The following is a 20,559-nucleotide window of genomic DNA, read 5'->3' on the forward strand; positions in this document are numbered from 1 at the left end:
ATCCCATCCCCACGTGCAAATTAGACATCCCGACCTCCTTAAACAGGTCTCTGGTAGCCGGGTGGACTTACCAGCCTGACTGTGCATGTTAGGACAAGTTTCTTTGCTGGGTCTGTCTCCTTGGCTGTAAAATGAAGAGTGGGAACGCAGATCGTAGTTAAACATGCTGGCTGGGAGATGGGACGCTTTGAAGACAGAAAGAGAGAGAGATTTTTGCGTATGCCCCACGGCACCGCCCCCGGCCCCAAACCTGCACACAGCACACGCTCCGTGAAAGCTTGTGGAATTGATAACAACAAATGTGTGGCTTCCACTCAGTGCTTGGCGCTCAGAGGCCCTCAGTAAATAACTCTTAACGTCTGATGTAACGCGTGGCCTCCACCAAGTTTGCACCGTTCTTGGGCGCGTGTGTTCTCTAGCGCCCTGGTGAGCGAGGACCACAGTCGGTCCCCGTTCTCAACGGGTTCGAAGTTTACCGCAGGAGGCGATGGCGATAACTCGGTCGCTTTTCCTAATTCACTGTGTACAAAGGTGGAAAAGGTGAGGGAAGATAGGTAATTCTCGGGCTCCGGACAGGGTTGCGACAGGGCTGGATTCCGACCGCCCGGACAGACACGGGCTTCTGACCTTCTCATTGGCTGCCGAGAACCCGCCCAGGCCGCCGACAGCCAATCAGAGGCGCAGGGGGAGGGGGCTGCGCGTCGGGGAGCTGACGCCAGCACAGTTCGAGAAGAATGTCGCGGTCCGCGGCGGGCCGCGGGGGGTGCGGGAAGGCCGGGCCCGCGCGAGCCGAGCCCTTCGGCCGCTGAGCCGCCGGCCATGGAGGACGAGCAGCCCGACAGCTTGGAGGGCTGGGTGCCGGTCCGCGAGGACCTCTTCGCCGTGCCCGAGCGGCACCAGCTGCGCTTCCTCGTGGCCTGGAACGACGCGGAGGGCAAGTTCGCGGTGACCTGTCACGACCGCACGGCGCAGCGGCGGCGGCGGCGCGAGGGGAGCCGGCCCGAGCCCGAGCCCGCCGCGTCCCCCCCCAGCTGGTCGGGCCTGCTGTCGGCCGCCGGGCTCCGCGGCGCGCACCGGCAGCTGGCGGCGCTGTGGCCGCCGCTGGAGCGCTGCTTCCCGCCGCTGCCGCCCGAGCTGGACGCGCGCGCCGGCGGGGCCTGGGGCCTGGGGCTCGGGCTGTGGGCGCTGGTGTGGCCGGCGCGCGCGGGCCCCGGCGACGCGGCGCTGCAGGAGCTGTGCGCGCGGCTGGAGCGCTACCTGGGCGAGGCGGCCACCGGCTGCGGCGGCGCGGCGGTGCGCGACGCGCTCTTCCCGGCGGAGGGCGGCGCGGCCGACTGCGAGAGTCCGCGCAACTTCCGGGAGCGGGCCCTGCGCGCGCGGTGGGCCGCGGCGGGCGCGCGGCTGTGCCAGGTACGCGCAGGCCTCCTCCCTCCGCGCTGGGTTAGGGGTCGCTGCAGGGGTGCGGCCGGCGTGGGGGTGGGGGCTGTCCCGGAGCCCGGCTGCGGGGAGCCAGCTGACGGTGGGCGGGGACCGGGCGGGGCGCGCGCAGGTGTGCAGGCGCGCGTCACCTGCAGGGGAGCAGCGAGGCTCGGGGAGCGGGCGTACGCAGGCGGGTCGGGGTTCATCCCAGGTGGGGAGCTAGCCCCCGGCCCCGTTCTCTGAGATCGCTGGCGGAGTCGGCAGTCGTATTCGGGGAATACCGAAAGCGGAACTGGGAACGTCCCTTAGTACACGGGGGAGGCGACAACACGGACTAGATGTAACCACTTTCAGGTTCTGCGAAAGAGGGAACAGGAATAACAGAGACCTAGTGTTTTAGAAGATCAAGGGGCCTCTAGGAGAAAGGTGGTGAAAATAACGCAGATTCGGTCAAATGGAAAGGGGGGGTGGGGGTGTGTGTGAGCTTTATCGATTTGGAATAGCAACAGGAGTGCTGTTTTAAGCTTGAAGGTCATTTGGGAAACCGAAGAATTCATTCTTTGGCAAACTTACAGAACTTAAGGGGAGGGGGGACACGAGTTCACCAAAGGGTTTAGGAGACAATGTGGCGTGTGTATCCACAATTTACTGTGGGTGGCCAAGATTTAGTGCTCCGACCCCCTGTCCGTTCTCATTATAGGCCATTCTTAATCTGGATGATTTTTCTGTGCCTTCTCTTGAATTTTACTTAATGTCTAATTTTGAGATTGAGTCGGGGGAGGTGGGGGGGGGGGGGGATCCCAAGCAAGGCTCTGGGCTGGCAGCTCAAAGTCCAATGGGGTGGGAGGGAGGGCTAAAACCCAGGAAAAGTGAGGATGTGACCTGAGCAAAATCAAGAGCCTAAGGTTAGTTTAACCGACTGAGCGGCCCCTCTGTGCATTCTTTTGCAGAAGAGGGGTGTGAGAGGAGAATTCAGTCCCATTTCAAAATTTTAATTACATCTTCTCAAGCTACATATAGAATGAACTTTTTTTTTTTTTAATTTGTTTTTTTTTTCAACGTTTATTTATTTTTGGGACAGAGAGAGACAGAGCATGAACGGGGGAGGGGCAGAGAGAGAGGGAGACACAGAATCGGAAACAGGCTCCAGGCTCTGAGCCATCAGCCCAGAGCCTGACGCGGGGCTCGAACTCACGGACCGCGAGATCGTGACCTGGCTGAAGTCGGACGCCTAACCGACTGCGCCACCCAGGCGCCCCTAGAATGAACTTTTACGATTAAAATGGTTGTATAAAAGGAGTTTGTTAGTGGTGTCGACTACTGAATGATTACAGTAATGATATTCTACCGTGGATATACCATGGCTTAATTTAACCATTCTTGTTTTATTGGGCATTTTGGTTGGAGGACAATAGCTTTTTAATATTTAATCGCTATTTAAATTTTTAAAGTTTAGGACATTGGGACGCCTGGATGGCTCAGTAGGTTGAGCTTCTGACTCTTGGTTTTGGCTCAGGTCATGATCTCATGGTTTCGTGAGTTCAAGACCTGAGTTGGGCTCTGCGCTGGCAGCACAGAGCCTGCTTGGGATTCTCTCTCTCTCTCTCTCTCTCTCTCTGACCCTCCCCCACTGGTGTGGTCTCGGTCTCTCTCAAAAATAAATAAATAAACTTTAAAAAAAAGTTAAACTTTAGGACATTAAGGTTTCTTTAGTTTTGTTATGAGCTTATAAATACTGTCCATACTGAGCTTTATTTACATTTTGTCTTCTAGGTTCTTCAGGAGCATGATAAAGCCCACACCATGGTGGCATTAATGAAAGTCTATCGAGAGGAAGATGAAGCTTACCAGGAATTAGTTACGGTGGCAACCATGTTCTTCCAGTATTTGCTGCAGCCGTTTAGGGATATGAGAGAAGTTGCAACCTTATGTAAGCTTGACATTTTGGTATGTTTTCTTTATATTTTTATATTATCAGATTCACTATTTGTCACATGTTGTTTCTTTCATCACATTTAAGATTTCAGTCTGTGTTTGCACTTTGGGTTCACCCTTCTGTTTAGATGATAGTGGGGCTATATCAAGGTGGTATTTATTTATTTATTAGTGTTTATTTACTCTTGGGGGAGAGAGAGAGAGACAAAGACAGAGTGCTACTGTGGGAGGGGCAGAGACAGAGACACAGAATCCAAAGCAGGCTCCAGGCTCTGAGCTGTCAGCACAGAGCCTGACGTGGGCCTCGAACCCACAGATTGCAAGATCATGACCTGAGCCAAAGTCAGATGCTTAACCAACTGAGCCACCCAGGTGCCCCACATTTATTTTATTTTTTAAACTAATCTGTACGCCCAGCGTGGGGCTTGAACTCATGACCCCGTGATCAAGAGTTGCATGCTCCACTGACTGAGCCAGCCACACGCCCCTAAACAATTGTGTGTTAGAGAAACATAACTTGATAGCATGACTCTCCAGAAAATGTTATTCTAGTAATGCACATTGAAAGTAGGTTTTTCTTTTTCTTTATGCCCGAGTATCCTTTTGTCTTCCAGGTGGTTCCTAGCTTAGAGCCTTATTCATACTCAGTAAGGAATTGCTGAATGAATGAAATTTAATCAACTAAGTAGTGGTAATAAAAGTAGCTGAAATCATCCATGTGTCCAATTTCCTTTCAATTTCCTACGGCTCTACATTACTATTTTCTCTTACTGATACAGTTTTCCCTTCTTTTGTAGAAATCCTTGAATGAGGATGATCTGGGTCCTAAAAGGATAGTGGCCTTGCAGAAGGAAGCCAAAGAATGGAGCAGAAGGGCTGAAGAAGCTGTCGTCTCTATTCAGGACATCACAGTGAATTATTTTAAAGAAACAGTAAAAGCGTTAGCAGGTAACAGTTTAAAATTCTAAGATGTGTGTCATTTTCATTTTGTTCAAAAAACGTTTGAGTGCCTCTTGAACACCAGGCGCTGTATTTTCTAGGAGCTGGGGATTCAGTGTAAGGAGAAGTATAAACAGACACTGCACAGTCTGGTGAGGGCAGAGAAATCCTATTTATATATTCATTCAAACACATGGAGAATGGCAGTTAACAACTGGCCACATGAAGGAGAGAAGCACGGGGCTCTGAGAGCCACCGAGAGGAACGAGGCTCCTTCCCTAGGTCAGTGAAGGCCTCTGGGAAATAGCCCTTGCCCTGATATCTGGAGGGTCAGTGGGAGCGGAGAGAGCATCATGGTGAGGGAAGAGTGTTCCAGGAGGAGGAAAGGGCACACAGAGGTGCTCTGGCTGGAGGGAGCTTGGCAAGTGTGAGGAACGTCGAGTCTCGGGGCTGGAGCAGAGATGAGCGGGGGAACATGGTGGGAAAAGAATGCGGCAGACGGCAGGGATGGGGGTGGGGGACAAGGACTTCTGTCTCATCTGTAAGTCGTTGATGATGGCTCCAGACAGGACACCGAGTGTCTCCCAGTTTAAGTTACATCCGTAAAGTGAAATGCCATGTAGCTATTAAGCGTGCTTCTCTAGATCTGTTTTTTGTGAATGGTGACACTTCCACTATCTATCAAGTGAAATAAATAAAATACAAAAAGGAATGATGATCTTGTGGGGTGTTTTTATTTTTTGGTTTTGGTTCAAACTGCCTGTCTAGCCGGACAGACATAGAAACAGTCTGGAAGTATATGCACCAAAATGTAAGAAATAATCACCTCTACTAGGTGAGATTCAGGATTTATTATTTTTCTCTTTTTTTAAAATGAAGTATCTAAAATGTTTATGTATGTTTTATTTTTGTGACAATAAAAGGTCATTAAAATAAAACAAATTTTCTTTTAAAAAGGATGTTTTGTAAGTGACGTGGGAGGCAGTAAACAAAGAATTAGCTCGGGATACATTTTTCTTCCTTTTGGTGAGTTGTAATTATGTTTTATTTTATTAATTCCAATCCGACAGGAATGCAGAAACAAATGGAACAGGATGAGAAGAGGTTTGGCCAAGCTGCCTGGGCCACGGCAGCTCCCAGGTTAGAAAAACTCAAGTTGATGTTGGCCCAAGAGACCCTGCAGCTCATGAGGGCCAAGGAGTTGTGTTTAAATCACAAAAGAGCCGAAATTCAGGGAAAGGTAAGACAAAGATAAATGAAACTTGGTTTAAAAAAACATACTTTTAGGGGCGCCTGGGTGGCTCAGTCGGTCTGACTCTTGGTTTCGGCTCAGGTCATGATCTAGCAGTTTGTGGGTTCAATCTCCACATCAGGCCCTCTGTTGACAGGGCAGAGCCTGCTTGGGATTCTCTCTTTCTCTCTCTCTCTGCCCCTCGCTCCTTTGCTCTGTCTCTCTCAAAAATAAATAAACTTAAAAAAAATCTAAAGTAACAGAAAAACACTTTTAGGTGGTGCCTTTCTTTCCAAACACGGTTAGAGCTTCCTTGCTGCACTCACTGCACATCTTCTACCGGCTGCGAATGTAGACCGCGGGAGGTTGGCAGGAAACTTCCTTTCGGTCAAGATGGTTTTTTTTGAAATATATTGTAGGGTGCTCCTGATAATAACACTGAGCTCAGCCCTGAAGTAGATGAGATACTTAAATCAATCAAGCAGTGTTTCAGCATGACTTGAGGGTAATAAAAAGGTACTTTATCCCAGGATCATAGCCACTTAAATTTCTTCCTCTAATGGTAGGAGTGTGAAGCAGGAAACGCTGCAAATGCCTCACGGTCATTTACTTTTCTCAAAAGCCTAAATATTTTCATATGTTTCAAGGGTAAGTTAAAATATTTGTAACAAACATCAAGTAAGGCATTTTTGTTTTATTAAATGGAAAAAGGTTTCCTCTCTGTTCGTTTTATATTTGGTATTAAGCAAAGAATAGAATATTGCTCAAATGCATCTAATGTTTGCTTTTAATGTGCTAGTTATTTTAACCTGCTCTTACTTTTTCCATGAAAACCAGATGGAAGATCTTCCAGAACAAGAAAAAAATACAGACGTTGTTGATGAATTAGAAATACAATATTATGAAGTCCAATTAGAACTGTATGAGGTTAAATTCGAGATATTAAAATATGAAGAAATACTGCTTATTACACAGTTGGACTCAATTAAAAGGCTTATAAGAGGTAAGATTTATACTTAAATGGGTATGTTAAAATGTTTAAATCACGCCTTCAAGAAAATACCAAGACTGTGTTACCACTTCTTATAAGTTGTCTAAAACATCTACTGAAATTTCCTGAAGTTTCCTTTTAGCATTTTTGTTTTTCAGATGATAAATTCATCATTAAACACACAGCAAAACAAAGGAAACTGTTATCACCCCAGTTCCATCATCTATAGATCCTGACATAGCCTTGGTTATATGCTGATGTGTATAAGTAAATATCAATTTCTAAACCAAAAGTATATACACTGTAGAGTAGCCTCTTTTCATTTAATACCTAAAAACCATCTTTCCATTTGAGTAAGAAAAACATGAAAAATTTTAATGACTGCACAGCATTCATTATGTGTACGTACCGTAATTTCGTTTTTCACTCTTGCAAACAGTAGTGTAGTGGGGAGCCTTCTTCTACACGTCTTTGCATGTGAGAGAGAGTGTTTCTTTGGAATAAATTTCCAAAGATGGAATTGCTGGGTCAAGGACAGTGCAAATTTCACATCTTGACACGTACCTGCTTACACTGTAATAGTCCTTCAGTATACATTTTTTCCTGGCCTCTATTATTTTCTGACTTCTAAATTCCATACTATACAATGGCCTTGTAGGTTGAGGTTGTGCAGAAAGATGCTCCCCGCAGTAGATTATGAAAGCACCTGTTTCCCCATACTTAACAGCATTCTTTTCAATTCTTGCCTCCCTGATAGAAGAAAATGGCGTCTTGTAGTTTTCATTTCTTTAATTGTAAGTGTAGCAGGCATGGGGCGCCTGTGGCTCAGCCAGTTAAGCTTCCGACTTAGGCTCCGGCCATGATCTCACAGTTTGTGAATTTGAGCCCCATGTCAGGCTCTGTGCTGACAGCTCAGAGCCTGGAGCCTGCTTTGGATTCTGTGTCTTCCCTCCTGTCTGCCTCCCCCCTGCTCATGCTCTGACTCTGTCTCTTAATAATAAATTAAAAAAAAAAGTATAGTAGGCACATTTTTGTATGTGTACTGGCTGTCTGTATTTCTTTCATTAACTGCCTATCCTTGGTCTTTGCCCATTTTTCTTGGAATGTTCCCTTTCTGTACTAAGGCTGTTACTCCAGTATCTGTCAAATGTTGCCAAAAACTTCTCCTTGTCATTTGCTTTCTCTTGCCTTGCAGAAATACTTAATTTTTATGAAGTCCTATCTGCTTTTGGTGAAGTCTTCCCGTGTTTGTTGTTATGCTTGGCAAAATGCTCCTCATCCCCAAATTATATCAATATTTTACTTATGTTTTCTTTTAGTATGTTTGTGAGTAAAAAAAAAAAAAAAAAAAAAAATCTCTTTGGGGCTCCTGGGTGGCTCACTGGGTTAAGCCATACCAAATCTGAACATTTAATTGAATCCTGAGTATCCAAAAAACTTTGCAGTAATTTCAGGTTATAAGCATTTTACATATTTAGGAAAAAATCCTACTGAAAGAGTTAATCCAGAAAGATGCATGCCAAATTGTTCATAATGTTTTCCTTTGGGAATGGGCTCCCCAAGGTTTGGGAAAGGAAGAAGAAAATTTCACTTTCTATTTTATTTAGTTCTGCACAGCTAGGATTTGTCACAATTAGCGTGTATTTTTAAAAGATATGTACGTAATCACGATTAAATGTCTTTAAGGCACCTTAATGAGACACTGCGGGCAGAATGTGGGTTTCCTTTCTGGAGGGCGATCGAGTGCTAGCTGCCAAGAGCCTTGACTATTCATCTCTAAGGAAGTAATAAAAGTGTACACAAAGACTTTATGTTCAGATGTTCATCACGGTGAATTTGATAATAATGGAACTTGGAATATTTCTAACGATACAGAGTGCTTCAATGAGAGAATACTGTGTTGCCATTGAAGTTCTCTTTCCATCACATGGAAAATGTCCTCTTAGCACTGTTACTGGTGTGTGTGTGTGTGTCTCTACACTCCCTCGCCTCCCCACACGGGTGCTAACAGCAGCTCTCCCTGGGTGGCGGGGTTACAAGTCTCCCGTACTTCCCTTACACTGAAGGTATCTTCGTGTGTTATTTTTTATACCAAACACGTTTTAAATGTCACCACTGTGTTTCTAGATAAAGAGGGGGAAGTTGTCTATTACGACCCATGTGAGAGTGCAGAGGAACTTGAGGCCGTGGCTTGTGTGGCGGGGCTGCCTGGCGACGAGGACCTGGAGGCGGCAGAGCTGAGGCGGCAGCACCAGCGCCTGGAGCGCAAGCGGGGCAGGATCTGCGCCCGGAGGGCCTGTCTCAGGAACAGACGGGTGGGCAGCCCAGCGGCTCTCCTCTCCCCACTCAAGGACTCCTCCACTCAAGATAAGGCTCTCGACCACACAGTGATTCACTTCTTGCGTGTTTATATAGATACCAATGGCTGCAATTCAAGAAAATATATATATATTTTTGAAAAGTATAATAAAATACTTTTTAAAAGTATACTTTTTAAAAGTATACTTTTTAAAAGTATAATCCTTTTGAAAAGGATTCTGTGTCTTTTGGGATTTAAGCATTTACCATAATCTCTAGATTTTGATCGATCTGTTCAACAATTGTTTGTTGAATACCTGTTACATACACAGGTATTTTTAAAATCACAATAGGTAGAAGCTTCTCATAATCAGCTGGAGTAAATTCTAAAATTTGTTTCTAAAATTTATTGTAAACGTTGATTGTAGAATATTAGAAATAATATTCAGCTCATTTCAATCCTTGTATTTGGTGAGTGGTTTTTTTTTTTTTTTTTCTTAATTTTTAAAAACTCTGTGATATGGGGTGCCTGGGTGGCTCAGTCGGTTAAGCATCCGACTCTTGATTTCGGCCCAGGTCATGATCTCACCGTTTGGAGGTTTGGGCCCCGCATCAGGCTCTGCACTGATGGTGTTGAGTCTGTTTGGGATTCTCTGTCTCTGTCCCTCCCCAGTGCTCTCTCTCTCAAAAGAAACAAAAATAAAACTTAAAAAAACAAAAACAAAAACCACCAAAAACTTCATTAATACATAAAAGGTGCACCTGAGTGGCTCAGTTGGTTGAGTGTCCGATCTTGATTTCAGCTCAGGTCATGATCCCAGGGTTGTGGGATGGAGCCCTGAGTCGGGCTCTGTGCTGAGATGGAACCTGCTTCAGATTCTTCCTCTTTGTCCCTCTCCTGCTCACACTTTCTCTAAAATTAAAAAAAAAAGGAAAAAAAAGGTAACACACCTTAAGAATGGTTAAGTTTAGTTAAAATACAGTTTTTAGTAGAATTTTTCAGGTGTTTGTAGGTTGCATATGGTCATGTAGTTATGACTGGAAATACTATTGTAATATGAGGAGCTGAGTTTAAAATAATCACATTGAAACAGATTCTTAGGACACGTGCCACTTAAGAACAGGGGACTGCCTGTGTGTCCTCTCATTTCCACTTGGAGGATTTGCTTTTTCATCTTTCGTGGCGCTGAATCACAGCTGTGGTCCTATGAGTGGGTACCGTGGACTCCTGTAAGGCGCCCGTCAGCACATATCACAAGGCTAGCGGAGGCAGGATCCTGGAACCACAGAAACTCGTATTAACAACCGCCTTACGTGACAGCACAAATACAGTGCCTTCTTTTAAACTTCTTTGCTAGAGCCCACAGTAATATCAAAAACCATGTACGTGACTTGTATTATTCTCCCAGGATCAGTGCAAAGAGAATCATCGGCTCCGACTACAACTGGCTGCACAAAGTATGAAACACTTTCATCAGCATCACAGTATCCAGATGGTAAGTGGCTGTAGAGAACATGGTTTATATTTGCATAATGTGACACACTGGCTTAGATCTCTAGAAACTGGGGCTCCACTGCCCCGGGGCTGGCAGGTGCCAGCCTTGATCCTGGGGAGACTGCAGTCCAGTCCTGCAGCCTGGGGAGGGGACATGGGGGTGAGACCCGGGGAGGGGGTAACGTTGCATCACACACCCTGTCTTTCTCAACACTTTTAGTTTGAGAAATTTACAAATACACGTTTGCTTAAATATAGAAAAGAGACAAGATAAGAGAAGAGGAGCAAAAGAAAAAAGAATGGATAAACCAGGAACGCAAGAAGACACTCCAACGATTGAGAGCATTTAAAGAGGTAAGTTCTAGGGGCGCCTGGGTGGCCCAGTCAGTTGAGCGTCTGACTTTGGCTCAGGTCGTGATCTTGTAGTTCATGAGTTCGAGCCCCGCGTCGGGCTCCATGCTGACAATGCGGAGCCTGGATCCTGCTTCGGGTTCTTGTCTCCCTCTCTCTGCCCCTCCCCTGCTCAGCTTTGTCTCTCTCTCTGTCTCTCTCAAAAATAAACATTAAAAAATAAATAAAGGTGTAAGTTTTACAAATAATTACCCCTCACCTCCATTTTCTGGAGAAATGAAGACCGCCCATCCTAGGAGAAAAGTATAAAGTATTATGAACCGATAATTTGGAACACAAAATGTTTCTCAAATGCCATCATTTTTAGTATAGAAGTAAAAAACAAGAATATTAAAATGTTAACATTTTTGACATTGCAAGACACCAGGGTTCTTGCTCTCTCCTCCTGACCCAGTGGTGCTGACTCTGCCCACCATGCTGTTGACCAGCCAGAAAAACTGAAAACAGTTACATTGCCCTCAACCTTCGCTTGCTTTTTCCTGACTTTATTAACATTCTGTAAAACGCAGTCAAGGAGGGGCACCTGGTGGCTCAGTCGGTTAAGCGCCCGACTTTGCTCACGATTTTGCGGTTTGTGAACTTAAGCCCCACGTCAGGCTCACTGCTGTCAGTGCAAAACCCGCTTCGGATCCTGTCCCTCTCCCTCTGCCCCTCCCCTGTGTGTACTCTCTCAAAAATAAACATTAACAAAAATTAAATGAAATGCAGCCAAGGAATCCCTGTGACCTGGTATAGTTAGGTACTCTGTTAAAAGTGTATAAGTTTAAAAACAAGTAGCTACTCATTTAAAAATAACGTTAAACTAGCTGAATATAAAACATAAATCTGTTTGCATCACACAGATCCACGTTCGTAGCTGCCCCACAAGGGAAAACGTCCCACTCCCAGACAGGACTCCGGGATAAGGTCTTGAAGGTGTGCTGTGCTACCAAGGAATGGGGCCCCTGGAGTGATAAATCATGACACGCTGACCTCAACTTGTTTTCTGATGTGCTCATTAACCAGCGCCTAACTGCATACCAGCCCGGTGCCAGACATTTCCCGTTCTTTCTCATTTAATTCTTAACCCTGCGGCCCGTGTGATGGCACAGCGTCGCTCGGGACTGTGTGCGGCCGCCTGTCTCCTAACTCTGGAGCCGCAGAGGCCTTCTCCTGCCTGGGCAGCACATCAGAATTGCTGATGCCTAGACCCCACCTCCAGAAGGAGGGAGGGTGAGCCGGAGGGATGCTGTGTGAAACCAGGTGAAGGTAGGGCGAATGGGCGCAGGACAGCTGGTTGGTCAGCTCTCGCCCGAGGGCACTGGTTAATGGAGCCTGGATGGAGGACGGATCCGGGGGTGCAAGTTTGGCTCTTTAGCCCCGGAGCATCCGATCAGGATCAAATTTTCAAATCTGGAGGTGGGAGGGATAGACCGAAGGAAGGGAACAGAATCAGGCCACCTGTGCTTTCAATAGACTAGAAGGATGAATTTAAAAATCCAACACGTTGACCTCACACTGGTGGTGGTCTGGAACGGAACCTGTCTCCGAGGTGCGCGAGCTGAGGGTTTTCTGGCCTTTGGAGGTGTGGATTTCTCCAGAGGGTGGCAAGATGGAGTGTGTGGGCTTTAAACGTAGGGGAAAGAACCTCGAGAATGGAGTTTCTTCCAGCCTCCTAGCAGTCACTTGTGAAGAAGTTCGAGAAAAGCCTGGGACTTTTTAAGATGTACGAACAGATGAGTCCTCTGTAGAATGAGGGGAGTCTGTTTACCAAGAAGTGCCACCCTCAAAGGGACAAAGCCAATCTGAGCACATTTGGAAGGGGGAAAGTAGGAGAGGGAGAAGACGGGAAGTGAATCACTTGATATGTGACACTTGTTGAGCCCAGACAGGTTGGGCTGCTGGGAGGTAAAGGATTTGGTGTGTCTTGAGTGAGCCCTGGGGACACAGACTGCCCAGCACCATGAGGCAGAACTCAACAGGCCAGGGTCACAGCGACATGCCGGTGCCCGGATGCCGAGGAGGGGTCCTTGGGGTTTGGGAATGGCTGGATGACCTCCCGAGTCTGGCCCAGGGTTTCCAGGATTCTGATTCTCCCGGCATATGATGACAGAAAGGCACAGTATGGTGGCTGCATGACCAGCAGCCGCATCCGTGAGGTTTGGGGCTTATTGCCATCGCTCTTCTGTCGTGGAAAGACTTAGAAGAATGTGGAGGAGAGGGATGCCTGGGTGTCTCAATTGTTGATCGTCCGACTTTGGCTCAGGTCATGATCTCGTGATTCACGAGTTCGAGCCCCACATCGGGCTCTGTGCTGGCAGCTCAGAGCCTGGAGCCCGTTTTAGGATTCTGTGTCTCCCTCTCTTTCTCTGCCCCTGCCCCGCTCATGCTCTGTCTCTCTCAAAAATAAATCAACATTAAAAATTTTTTTTTAATAAAAAAGAAAAATGTGGAGGAGCGAGAAATGCAGGCACACCTTGGAGACTGTGCCGGTTCTGTCCCAGACCACCACAATGAAGCGAGTCGAATGAATGGTTTCTCAGTGCATATAAAACCGTGTTTATACTACAGTGTATTAAGTGTGCAGTAATAGCATTAGGTCTACAAAAAAGTACATACCTTAATTTAAAAATACTTTGTTGCTAAAAAATGCCATCCGGCGAGCTTTTGGCAAGTTGTAACATCTCTGCCAGTGGAGGGTCTTGCCTCGATGTCGGTGGCTGCTGACTGATCAGGGCAGTGGCTGCAGAAGGCGGAGGCTGTGGCCATTTCTTAGAATAAGACAACAGTGAAGTTTACTGCCTTATACAGGCACAGTTTGGGCGCCCCAGAAACAACTGTAATAGTAACAGCAAAGATCACTGATCACAGACCATCACCGTAACGATGAAAAAGTTTGAAATATTGCAAGAATTGCCAAAATGTGACACAGAGACCCCAACTGAGCAAATGCTACTGGAAAAATAGCACTGACAGACTTGTTCGACTCAGGGTTGCCATGAGCCCACAATTGATTAAAAAAAAAAAAATGCAATTTTTGCAAAGCAAAATGAAGGGCAATATGGTGAGGTATGCTTGTACTCTATCATGAATTGCCCTTTTGGTGTATTACTACTAAATTTACATTAGTATTATCCCATTGTATACATGCTCTGCCAGTTTCTTTTTTCACTTAAATTACATGGAGATGTGTTCTTATTTACAGATAGATAGGTAGATGTAGTTCATTTTAATGGCTACATAGTATTAACATTTTATGTGTTTTATTGGCTAGTCAGTGCCTACATTAGGGACCACCTTCCCACCACTCAGGATTCGTTTATAAGATTATGTTTTTCTTTTTTAACATTTTTTAATGTTTATTTTTGAGAGAGGGCGAGTTGGGGAGGGTCAGAAAGCAGGGGAGACAGAGGATCCAATGTGGGCTCTGTCCTGACAGCACAGATCCTGATACAGGGCTTGAACCCACGAACCACCAGATCACGACCTGAGCTGAAGTTGGGATACTTAACCGACTGAGCCGCCCAGGCACCCCTAAGGTTATGTTTTTACTTATCAAACTAATACTTGAGAGACCAGAATGTTTTCTTTTTCTTCTTCTTTTTTTTAATGTTTATGTTTTGTTTTATTTTTGAGAGAGAGAGCATGAGCAGGGGAGGGGCAGAGAGGGAGAGAGAATCCCAAGCAGGGTCTGTGCTATCAGTGCAGAGCCTGATGCGGGGCTCGAACTCATGAACCATGAGATCATGACCTGAGCCAAAATCAAAAGTCCGCTGCTTAACCAACTGAGCCACCCAGGTGCCCTGAGACCGGAACATTTTAAGTTCACATTTTTAAATTATAAAGTTTACTGTAAACCTAAAACTTAGAGAAAAGAAACATGTGATAACCATCACTTTGAGGTCCACTCCATGGGAGTTTTTCAGACAGCTGTTTTACGTGGTTGTGAATTTAACACCGCGTCATCTGTATTCTTTTAGGATGTTTCACGACTTTGTACTATTTACGGTTTTTCGTTGCTGCCTACTATTTTAAATAAGTTCACCAGTTTTCTGAAGTTAACTTCCTGTTGTTGCTCTTTCGAGTTTTATTGTTCATACTAACACTAGGAGTGTTTTCATCTGCATGTACACTGGCCTGTCTTTGTCACAGAGCAAGCGGTATCTATCAAGGGATGTGGATGCTTCCTCCGTAAGAACGGCTTTCGTAGGCAGGCTGGCCATCCAGGGTGATGAGGAGCCACTCTGTGAACGAGAGCATTTGCACCAAGCGTCACCCTTCGGATGGTTCGAGTCTGCGGCCGCTTTCTGACCCCGTGTTTCCTCCCCAGAGGTGCCCGGGCGGGTCTGCAGCGACATCGCCGTGCTCGGGGGCTGCGGCCCTGCACCTGCCAGCTGGGCTCGCCCCTCAGACGGCTGCGTCCCCAGGGGAGACACCTGACGGCAGCGATGCGAAAATCCGTGAGGATCGGGACTGTTCTGGAAATACCGACCAGAGCTCTGTTCCAGCTGGTGACCAAACACGCTCCAAATCCAGTGAGGAACTGTCGCCGCCGCCACCGCCACCACCACCACCGCCACCGCCGCCCCTCCCTGGTCCGTACGCAGATCGCCAGAACTCGGCCCTGAGGACTCCGGGGACAGAGGAGCCGCTTCCCCTGCGGGGCGAACCGCCTGCCGTGAGAGCGCGCCACTGCGCAGCCGTAGCCGGTCCCCGAGGCCCAGGTAACCGCTGCTGCTCCCCCCACTCGGGCGCTGGTGGGGGTGGGGGGCGGGGGAAGCAATCAGTCCCCCTCCCATCAGGCTTTGTCAGCGTTCTCTCCGCTCTTAAAACTCCCCAGTGCTCGCTGCCTTTAGTGTCACTCTCTGACTGCAAAGTCAGCACAGTCTGAGTTTCACAAATGCGAACTCGCCTCGAAGAAACCAGGTCTACACATTCCGTGGTCACGTGACTTGGGATCTCTGTTGCTGCATCACCCGTTTCAGGTTCTTAAGACTTCGGCCCCTGGAATTCTCCGTGTTCCTGTTGAGTCTGTGAGTCATTTACAGAATGAAATTGTCGCGGCTTAAGTAGAATATTGGTTGGCACTGACTGCAGAGGAATATTAGAATATTCCTGGCTGTTCCACAGACTGGTGGACTGAGAAACCTTACTTAGGGAGAGCTTTCTAAAATGAAGTGGTTAAAAAAAAAAAAAAAAAAACAGCCCACGTCTTGCCTTTGCAAGTACAGTACACTGAATACACGAATTTTCTGTTTAAGGAGGGCTGAAGCTCTGACTTGCAGCTCTCGTTTGGTCTGATCCACTGACTGTTGAGACTGGCTTAAATCTGCCCAGACTCAGAACCTACGGCTTCGGGGAGGGGGAGTGTTAGACAAACGTGTGCGCTTGTTACAAAGACTACGTCTGAGCGCCCCCACCTAGAATGCGCAAGATCTCTGCAGTAGGTGATGGGAATCGTGGGAAAAAAACGGTTCCAAACTGTGGTTCCGGTATTCTGGTTATTCGGAGTTCACGGGTCACTGTATCCAGAACCAGGTACCAATGAAAATGTCCACACTGTTAGGAGGAGACCCAGCTGGCCCATTTCCACAGGGTCCGCAACAACGTAGTGTAGCAAAAGCAAGAGCTCACATGCCTGGGCCTGGAGTTTGGATGTGAGCAGACCTCTGTGGGGGACTCATCCCGGTTCAGGGTTAACTCACACCGTGTTGGGAGGCCCTCGACACACACACACGTTGCCCCGTTTCACTGCAAAGAATAAAAAAGTGTGAGTACCCGAAATGACCAAGTGTGAGGCTTTGTCACTCCTGGAAGGGAGCTGTGATGAGAAGTCGTGGGTTCAAATCCAGGCTGAACTAGTATTTTGTTAGAGCACGGCCTCTCAATCCTGAACCAGAAACGACTTCCATCTTGAAGCCTCACCCGGACACCTCTACATTAGTGACCACAGTCGCGCCCCCGTCTCCAGCAGGTAGAGGTCAAAGATTTTACCCCCTCGGGGGTCTCAAGGTGCCTGAGGAGAAAATAGCTCCTCCTCACCCAGGCCTTGAAACTCTGAATTTGTGTTTTGACAGCATTGTGCACCCTCAGGTAGAAGGCATACGTTCGCTCGGGTGCAGTTATCAGGTACCAGCAGAGATGCACCAGCATGGCCCCCATCAGGCTCACAGAGCCACTGACTAAAGTCTACTTCCAGCCTTTTCCTGTGCGCAGACCTCCCCCCGTCACCGCCACAGAATGAGTCACCGCTGACTAACATCCAAGAGTGGCGAAGTCAGGGGGCGCCTGGGGGGCTCAGTCGGTTGAGCGTCCAACTTCAGCTCAGGTTGTGATCTCGTGGTCCAGGAGTTCAAGCCCCGCATCGGGCTCCGTGCTGACAGCCAGGAGCCTGGAGCCTGCTTGGGATTCTGTGTGTGTCTCTCTCTGCCCCTCCCCTGCTCGTGCTCTGTCTCTGTCTCTGAAAAAATGAATACTCCTTAAAAAATTTTTTAAAAAGAGTGGTGAAATTAGAGAAATACAGCAGGTCCACTGTAGGGAAGGAACACGGAGAAGATACCACTTACTGAAACTGTGCAGCTCTCGTGCTTACTGGATCAGGTTATCTGCACCCTAGGTTTTCACCCCTCTTCAGGATCACACAAAAAGACAACACCTGCATCTTGTAAAACAGCCACTGGGACGAAAGGTGTGTGTGACTGTGCCTGAGTTGCTGTGACTCTGAGGGAGTGGCGGGCAGCGAGTGGCCGAAGTGAAATATTAGCGATTAAGCCACCCTGTGTTCAAACAGGGAGGTAGCGGTTGACCTTTCTCGCAGGTGCTCAAAGCATTTGTTTCACGGAATGATTATTTGCTGAAACCGCGTTATTAACCTATGTGCGACGTAACCCATAACTGGTACAAAAACGCCCTGGTGCCTCGGGGAGAGAGAGTGTGGGTTCTGACGGTCCTTGCTCTGTCCGCTCAATTTCAGGATCTATGGACGAAGTGCTGGCCTCCTTAAGGAGCCGCAGGACCCCTCTGCAGAGAACGGAGGTGACCGCCTCGCCCCCTCCCCGCACCTCGTTCAATGAGCAACTTCTGGCTGCCATAAGGCAGGGGGTCAAACTGAGGAAAGTTCACTCCGGCCTCGACCTGAGCCCCAGCAGCAAACCAACCAGTGACCTGGAGACAAGTATCAAGGCGGCACTCCAGAGAATCAAGAGAGTGTCTGCTGACTCGGAGGAGGAGGACGGTGACGAGCCGAGCCCCGGCAGCGAGTGGGACCGCTGAGCTCTCCTCCACGGCCAACGGCACCGCCCGAGCGCTTGAATGAGACGCAGGCCCAAGGTCTGTTCTTGTAAAGGCATGTGAACAGGTGGCCCGGCCACATAACAGCCCCAGAGACCAGTGGGGCTTCGTGTGATGTTGCGGCCTTTCTTGAATGTTGTGGCTCCTAAAATCAGGGCGGGACGTAGAGACGTGGGGACGTGCACACACCAAACTGTTGGGATCTAAGAACCCACAGTATTAGCGGCGTAAGAGAAGAGTATTTGTTTTTCACCGAGGGTGATCTAGAATCATTCCCTTCTTCCAAAAAAAGGTGATGCTACTACGTTTAGCGGCGCTGTTGTGCTACTGACCGTGTCCTCCTGTCTGTGTGGAGCCGTGGCCTCCCCACATTTAAAGGCTTGAACGTGGGGGTGCCTGGGTGGCTCAGTCGGCTGAGCGTCCGACTCTTGGTTTCGGCTCAGGTCACGATCTCAAGGTCACGGGATCAAGCCCCGTGCCGGGCTCTGTGCTGACAGCATGGAGCCTGCTTGGGATCCTCCCCCTCTCTCTGCCCCTCCCCGGCTCACGTACTTGCACACTCTCTCATAAATAAACAAAACGAGATAAAGGCTCGAATGTGAAGATGGTTTTAGCAAGAATCAGAATAAACCGCTTAATTTCAGCAATTCTTTTAAATATTTTAAATGAAATATATTTTATGTATCAAGCACATATATAAACTTGTAATAAAGAACTATTTATAACGCATCAGTGTGATTCATGAGGAAATGAGACACTATCTGAACACAGCTGTCCCTGCCTGGCAGGGGGCAGGAGGGGGTCAAGTTTTTAACAAGATTTTAGATAAACATTTGCTTAAGCAAATACTAAGGATGAGGGAATAATGCTTCGCCTCAGGAACTAAAGTCTCATGTTGGACTCTTTCCTCCGCCTCACGTCGTGTTACAATCGGGAAAGGGAAGGGCAAACACAAGGCGGTCTGTCTGCTCATTTCTCAGACCGTCCAGGGCATCCGCACTAACCTCAAACCCTCGCCATGGCCACAGCAGTCCAGGGTTTCCACAGAACAATATGAATCGACCTTTTATTTCCAGAGAAAAGTGATTTACCAAAACCTGTTGTACTTGTGGTTTCTTCTTCACTAACTACACCCCGAGTGAGTCCGGCCCGAGGGGCTGCAGCCGGGAGGGATCCGGGACCTTCTTCCACTGCTGCAGCCTGGACCTCCACGAGTGGCTGGAGACATTTCAGCGTGGCCGCCAGGTGGCTCACAGGTCTGTCACCCGTCCTTCCTTCCCCGAATCTAGAACTGTGAACACACGCATGTGCAGCCTCTGCAGCCGGATCTGCCTCAGCCCCGTCCCCACCACAGACAGGCCGGGCTCAGTCCCAGAACGTTTCTCAGGGAAGAATTTGACATTTATTTATTTTTTTAATTATTATTCTTTTACATTTATTTATTTCGGAGAGACAGAGACAGAGCACATGTGGGGAAGGGGCAGAGAGAGAGGGAGACACAGAATCTGAAGCCGGCCCCAGGCTCTGAGCTGTCAGCACAGAGCCCGGCGCGGGGCTCGAACTCACAAACCGTAAGATCGTGACCTGAGCCCAAGTCGGACGCTCAACCGACTGAACCACCCAGGCGCCCCAAGAATTTGATATTTTAAAAAATGGCAAGGTCAGAGCTTGACTGGCCTTCCCTATGCTTACTTTGCAGATCAGTACTGTGGTAATTACTGTAATCTCAGTATTCTGAGATGCACTCGGGCTTGGATAGTTCTCAGCATTTGCTTTCTAAGGTCTGCCAAAGAGCCTTCGAAACAGGATCCTTTTCGGAAGAGAGTTCTGCCAATTAAAGCTCCTCACTCAACTGTCTTCTGTGCATCAAACCTTCTCCTTCTCCCGAACTCCCCCACCCCCCAACCCTCCCTTCTCCCCGTTCTTCCAGCCGAGCTGCTGAATGAAGCCCAGACTGGCCTCAGGGATTTCAGAACCGTAGAGGAGGACAAGCGTTAGCTCCCAGGGCCTAAGTCCCAAACTCCAACCCATTCTCCTGAGTGCCCACCGTCACTCTCCCCCCTCCCCAAGTAGAGTCCCTCCCAGCTCCCCAGCCCCTCTGGCGCTGGGCACCCAGTCCTCAGGGACCTCACCTCCATCCCCTGGGCAGCCCCTCCGCCACGGCGGGTTGCACTCCAGCACCAAGAGGCCAACCAAAGCCTAAGTGCTCGGCTGCCTCAACTCTGTGCCTCCACCTGCCGGCAAGGCCGCACCATCCTGCAGAGTCAGCCCCAGGAATCTTCCTGAGTCCTCCCTGCCCCCTCCCTCCCAGATGACAGGTCCCAGACACCAGTCATGCTGCCTCTACATCCAGAGCCCCCACTACATGGGCAGCCCACCGAGGCCACATTTTCTACCCGGGACGGGCCCTCTGGCCAAAGCTGGTCCCAAGGTAGCCAGTCCATCCTGGTGACAAGCATCCTATGGCTTGTCCTGCAGCGAAACAGGAGCTGGGCCAGACTTACCTGTTCACGTGTTCATTCGCTTCCTCTCTGGAATTTGAGCAGGGACTCAAGCAGGTGGCAGCAGGTG

The 20,559-nt window shown here is 48.3% G+C and overlaps 2 protein-coding genes and 1 long non-coding RNA gene across 7 annotated transcripts in view; 1 reads left to right on the forward strand and 2 right to left on the reverse strand.

The window, feature by feature from the left end:
• The window catches only part of FSD2 (fibronectin type III and SPRY domain containing 2), an 85,049-nt gene extending 83,662 nt beyond the window's left edge, over window positions 1-1,387 (reverse strand). For 3 of the 5 annotated variants that reach the window (XM_086711672.1, XM_086711670.1, XM_086711669.1), the window contains exon 1: window positions 72-1,385. The gene's annotated coding sequence lies outside the window, so the exon portion shown is untranslated. Of the gene's footprint in view, window positions 1-71 lie in introns of all 5 variants that reach the window. The other 2 variants (XM_086711671.1, XM_086711673.1) reach the window with 2 other exon arrangements.
• WHAMM (WASP homolog associated with actin, golgi membranes and microtubules) lies at window positions 698-18,717 on the forward strand. The gene is made up of 10 exons (XM_086711665.1): window positions 698-1,410; window positions 3,193-3,366; window positions 4,152-4,302; window positions 5,364-5,533; window positions 6,362-6,527; window positions 8,643-8,830; window positions 10,223-10,309; window positions 10,567-10,662; window positions 15,029-15,422; window positions 17,672-18,717. The coding sequence occupies exons 1-10, from the start codon at window positions 820-822 to the stop codon at window positions 17,968-17,970; spliced, it is 2,316 nt and encodes a 771-aa protein (XP_086567791.1). The 5' UTR covers window positions 698-819; the 3' UTR covers window positions 17,971-18,717.
• On the reverse strand, window positions 8,907-10,234 carry LOC147580477 (uncharacterized). The gene is made up of 2 exons (XR_015252972.1): window positions 9,403-10,234; window positions 8,907-8,940 (listed from the first exon to the last, which is right to left on the reverse strand). It is a non-coding gene; the product is annotated as an uncharacterized LOC147580477 (long non-coding RNA).
• Window positions 18,718-20,559: the final 1,842 nt, after the last annotated feature.

Source organism: Puma concolor, chromosome B3, assembly GCF_028749965.1.
Source record: "Puma concolor isolate L17-30 chromosome B3, mPumCon1.1.hap2, whole genome shotgun sequence".
NCBI classification, from domain to species: Eukaryota; Metazoa; Chordata; class Mammalia; order Carnivora; family Felidae; genus Puma; species Puma concolor.

What these genes read in the sequence shown, in the direction of transcription:
- WHAMM (XM_086711665.1), top strand. Translation starts at nt 820, where the DNA reads ATGGAGGACGAGCAGCCCGACAGCTTGGAGGGCTGGGTGCCGGTCCGC. An exon ending in AATTAAAAGGCTTATAAGAG is followed by an intron (nt 6,528 to 8,642) that starts GTAAGATTTATA and finishes CTGTGTTTCTAG; the next exon opens with ATAAAGAGGGGGAAGTTGTC. An exon ending in AGCATCACAGTATCCAGATG is followed by an intron (nt 10,310 to 10,566) that starts GTAAGTGGCTGT and finishes GCTTAAATATAG; the next exon opens with AAAAGAGACAAGATAAGAGA.